We start from the raw sequence: 4,434 nt of genomic DNA on the forward strand, positions 1-4,434 counted from the left end.
CTTTGGGTCAAATATGGACTAACCCAACTTTTGGGTTAAAAATTTAATGTAAAAATTTAACCCAACGGTTGGGTTAGTCCATATTTGACCCAAAGTTGGGTTGAAACAACCCAGCATTTTTTAGAGTGTATTCAACCGTTCTCTGTTCTCACTTTTTCACCGAAATAGTGCTAATAGATCTATCTATCTATCTATCTATCTATCTATGAAAATGACAAAAACACACTACAAGAACATTACTTAAATTTTACAATTAAAATGAGAAATAAAAAAAATATATAAAATATTAATACAAATATAATAGTATGATACTCAATAGTACTTCAATATAAAAGACATCTGGCTATTTGAAGGATTTCATTTGTGCACAAGTTTATTTGAAAGCAACTGGACTTTCTTTTCCTTTTGCTGAAGACGTTTTTCCACTAGCTCCAGCAAATGGAAAGCAGAAAAATGCACAGTCCAATTGTCTGTGCATAAATTCTAGCAAACATACGTCTGCTTAAGTCCAGTGATCTGTTTTGTGAGTGCCTTTCCCTGTTGTTCTGGAGTGCTTGGAGGAAATCTGACAAATGTGTGTGTGTGAGTCTGGACAGAAGCGTCCTGTGCCGGTCCAGCATCCCTCTGATGCTGCCACCATCTGTCAAGGCTGTTTCTGATTGGCTGGAGGTTCAGAGGGTAGGAGCTCATGGAATGAGAGGACACCGGGGCAGAATATCGACTCTGAGCTGTAGTGTGTGGAGCAAAAGAGTGGGATGCTCGTCCAGTCGTGAGTTTTATAGAAGAACAGGGATGAAGTAAAAAAAGTCAAAGGCCACAGTAATCGCTTTATTGCTCTCACCTTGGCTGACAGGGCCAGAGCCGAACGTGTGACAGCTTTACAGCTTGATTTAAAACCTGATGAATCCACAGTGCCATCAATATCAAAGTCTGCACATGAGTTATACGTTTACAGTCTGAGGAGAAAGACTGTCTGTAAGATACAATTCTGGGTAGAAATGTAGTTCAAATGTATTGTTTATGTTTGAGTAAAGCTGTGTTTGCTGTGAGGCCAAGCATCAAAGGTTCTTAGGTACATATTTTGTCTGTTTTTTTTTAATGTTTTTGGCTGGAGTCCATGACAGCCCATAGAACCATATGGTAAAAAATTTGAAAATTTGGCGCACTGATTGGAGAGAGTGTGAACTTCAATTTGACCAAATGATTTGACCCTGACGTTAATGTTGTCCCACGTACAGACCATTTACTGCCTGGTATTGTTTAAAAAAATCTCATAGGTTGATATTATGAGCACTTGTGAAGAACAGTTTATACTGGGTTTGCCAAATTTTGATTGAAATACAGTACCATACCAGGGTTAGTAAGTTTTTTTTTAGTTTTTTTTTAAAGAAATTAATGTTTATTCAGTAAGGACGTGTTAGAATTAATCAAAAGTGACAGTCAAGACATTTATAATATTTTTTATTTAAAATAAATGCTGTTCTTTTGAACTTTCTTTTCATCAAAGAATCCTAAAATATATTCTAAAAATATATAGTTTTTTAAACTTTTTTGACCTAAAGTCATTCGCTATTAATTAATATTCATACAATATACATCTTCAAAAAGTCATCCTACTGCTTTTTTCTCCCCCTAAATTTGATACAAAGCTGCTCAAATTATTAAATAGGGCTGCATAATAACAATGGTAATGCATAATGGTTAAAATGATAGTCAAGGTTATTTTGCTCAGAAATTAATCTTGGTTAATAATCATGATTTATCATTTCTATTTATGTTTCATCAGAATTATTTCACTTTCTTGTAAGCATAAATCTAGAAAATGTCAACTCACATGAGAGTTATATTTTTCCTCATCCTGATTTACTGTATTTATGATACATTAACACACTCACATTATGCAAACTGGTAAAACTTCTCTCAAATGCAAAAACAGTACAATGTTAATTACAATTATTCCAAATTACAATGTTTTCATATTAAAACAACAAAAAAGACTATTCAGATCATCGGTGTGATTTTTATTATTTTTTTTATGTTTGTGAAAGGTTGCCAGGTTGAGAATATAAACTAAAACACTCGCCAGAAATATCTGTTTAAGGGTTAGTTAACCCCAAAACTGAAAATTCTGTCATTAATTACTCACCCTCATGTCGTTTCAAACCGTAAGACCTTCATTCATCTTCGGAACACAAATTAACATATTTTTGATGAAATCCACAAGCTTTCTGACCCTCCATAGACAGCAATGCAACTGAAACGTTTTATGGCCCAGAAAGGTGGTAAGGACATATTTAAAATAGTTCATATGACATCAGCGGTTCAACCGTAATGTTATGAAGCTACGATAATACTTTTTGTGTGAAAAAAAAAAAGAAAACGATTTTATTCAATGTTTTCTTTTCTTCCGGGTCAATCTCCGCTGCTGTTCACGAGAGTACCACGATGCATTGCGTTGCTGTCTATGCAGGGTCAGAAAACTAGGATTTCATCCAAAAACATCATAATTTGTGTTCTGAAGATGAACTAAATTCTTACGGGTTTGAAACGACATGAGGGTGAGTAATTAATGACAGAATTCTCATTTTTGGGTGAACTATCCCTTTAAGAGAAAAGCTCTGATTGCGGTATTTAGACATCTGGTAACTCAAAGCGTGAAAGCTTGACAAATATATATATATGTATAAATAGCCAGCCAGCCAGCCAGCATCAGAAGTCGTGATCACGATTAAAGTGCAATTTAAAATATATTTGAAACTGCAATCCATTTTCCTGTAGTGCATTGATGAATTTCACTGTGAAAATGCCAGACATGAAGTTACGTTGTTATCGTAATGTGGCAAAGCTTTTGCTTAATCAAATTAAACTTCCATTTATCCATTATGGAAGACAATTTTGTTCAAAGTGACCTATGAGGTATAGATTCTTTAAACTCTGTGGATGAATGTTTGGTACTAGCGCCACATACTGGTCAAATGTTGTAAATTCAGGTTAAATCTGCTTATAGACTTTGAACTAGCTGGAATAACAGCGTAGTTTTGTCTTGCATTTTTATTATTGACATGCAGTCCTCTCCTCCTCCTGTACCAGATGCGAGGTATGCTGTCCCCCCCTCCTACCGACACCAGCCCTCCTTCGCTGCTGCTCCCTCCTGCGAGCAACCCGACTGGAATCCTCGTCTGTGTGTGATCAGTGGAAATCAGCTCTACATGTTGGACCAGGAGGAGGTACTGGCAGCCCAATCATACATAATCAAGCACTTCCTTTCCAACATGTCCCTTTCTACAGTTTGTGTTCTGGGTGCTCATTTTACTGCCAGTTTACATGAGGGTCTTTATTTCAGACTTTCCATTGCTCCAAACATATTTTGTTTCTCTATATTCTTTAGTTGATTTGCATCAGCAGTCTGGGAGTGTTGTAACTCGTAAGTATTATGTTGGTGTGCATTTTAATCTTGGGCATTATTAGCAGTGAATTATCTGTAGTCTGATTAGACTGATAGATAATATCAGGTTTTATGTTTTCCATTTTAGACTGTTAATTTTTCTATGGCAGGTTACAAAAGTATATCAAATAATAGAAAAAAGATCTGCACACTGTTATTCTCCCTTTATTCAAAAAAGTTAAAAATAGCAACGTTCCGGTCAAACACCTTCGTCAGGCAAACACGGCTGGTTACAAAAGTATGGAATGGTTTTGATGTTATGATGTCTGATTTCACCCAAAGCCTGTAAAATTGTAGATTTTAGTTTTTTAATGATAAATAACTGTAAATTAATAAAAAAATAATTATTATTATAATAATTGCTATAATTGTTAAATACCTAATATAACAACAATATACAGAACAACGGCAACAATATATCTCATCAATAAATATTTTGTAATATATTTTTAGTAATAATAATTTTAATGTATATTATTAAAATTTAGATTTTATATATAAACTCATATACACATAAATAATAAATTATTAATGAGCTATATATTGTTTATATAACAATGTTTATATAAGCAACATATAGAAAAACGGCAACAAAAAATAAAAAATGTAAATCCCTGATAAATAATGTATTATTATTAGTAGTAGTAGTAGTAGTGGTAGTATTAATAGTAATAATAATATGATCATTTTTATTATTATCATTATTATTAGAATAATTTAATATTAATAATTTAATTGATTTTGATTTGTTACTGTTTAACTTCAGCAATTTTGTGTTCATGTAATTTTCATATAAAAACAATTTATAATTTGTAATAACACATTTTTTATTAATTTAATAAATAGATACATTAATTCATTAATCAATTAATTAAGTTTTCTAATAAGTTAATGATTAATTATGAATAAATCAATGTTTTTAAATAAATAATTGTATTAATAACTGTATATTTAGTGTATATATATATATGTATGTATGTATGTGTATA

General features: G+C 32.4%; 1 protein-coding gene across 1 annotated transcript in view; it reads left to right on the plus strand.

Annotated features, from left to right (window-relative positions):
* LOC107666751 (ras/Rap GTPase-activating protein SynGAP-like) overlaps positions 1-4,434 on the plus strand; it is a 57,631-nt gene that overhangs the window by 37,355 nt on the left and 15,842 nt on the right. The window contains exon 2 of the mRNA XM_016458183.1: positions 3,091-3,227. Within this exon, the coding sequence (XP_016313669.1) occupies positions 3,091-3,227 (137 nt within the window). The remainder of the gene's footprint in view (positions 1-3,090; positions 3,228-4,434) is intronic.

Source organism: Sinocyclocheilus anshuiensis, unplaced genomic scaffold, assembly GCF_001515605.1.
Source record: "Sinocyclocheilus anshuiensis isolate Anshui unplaced genomic scaffold, SAMN03320099.WGS_v1.1 scaffold267, whole genome shotgun sequence".
Lineage (NCBI taxonomy): Eukaryota > Metazoa > Chordata > Actinopteri > Cypriniformes > Cyprinidae > Sinocyclocheilus > Sinocyclocheilus anshuiensis.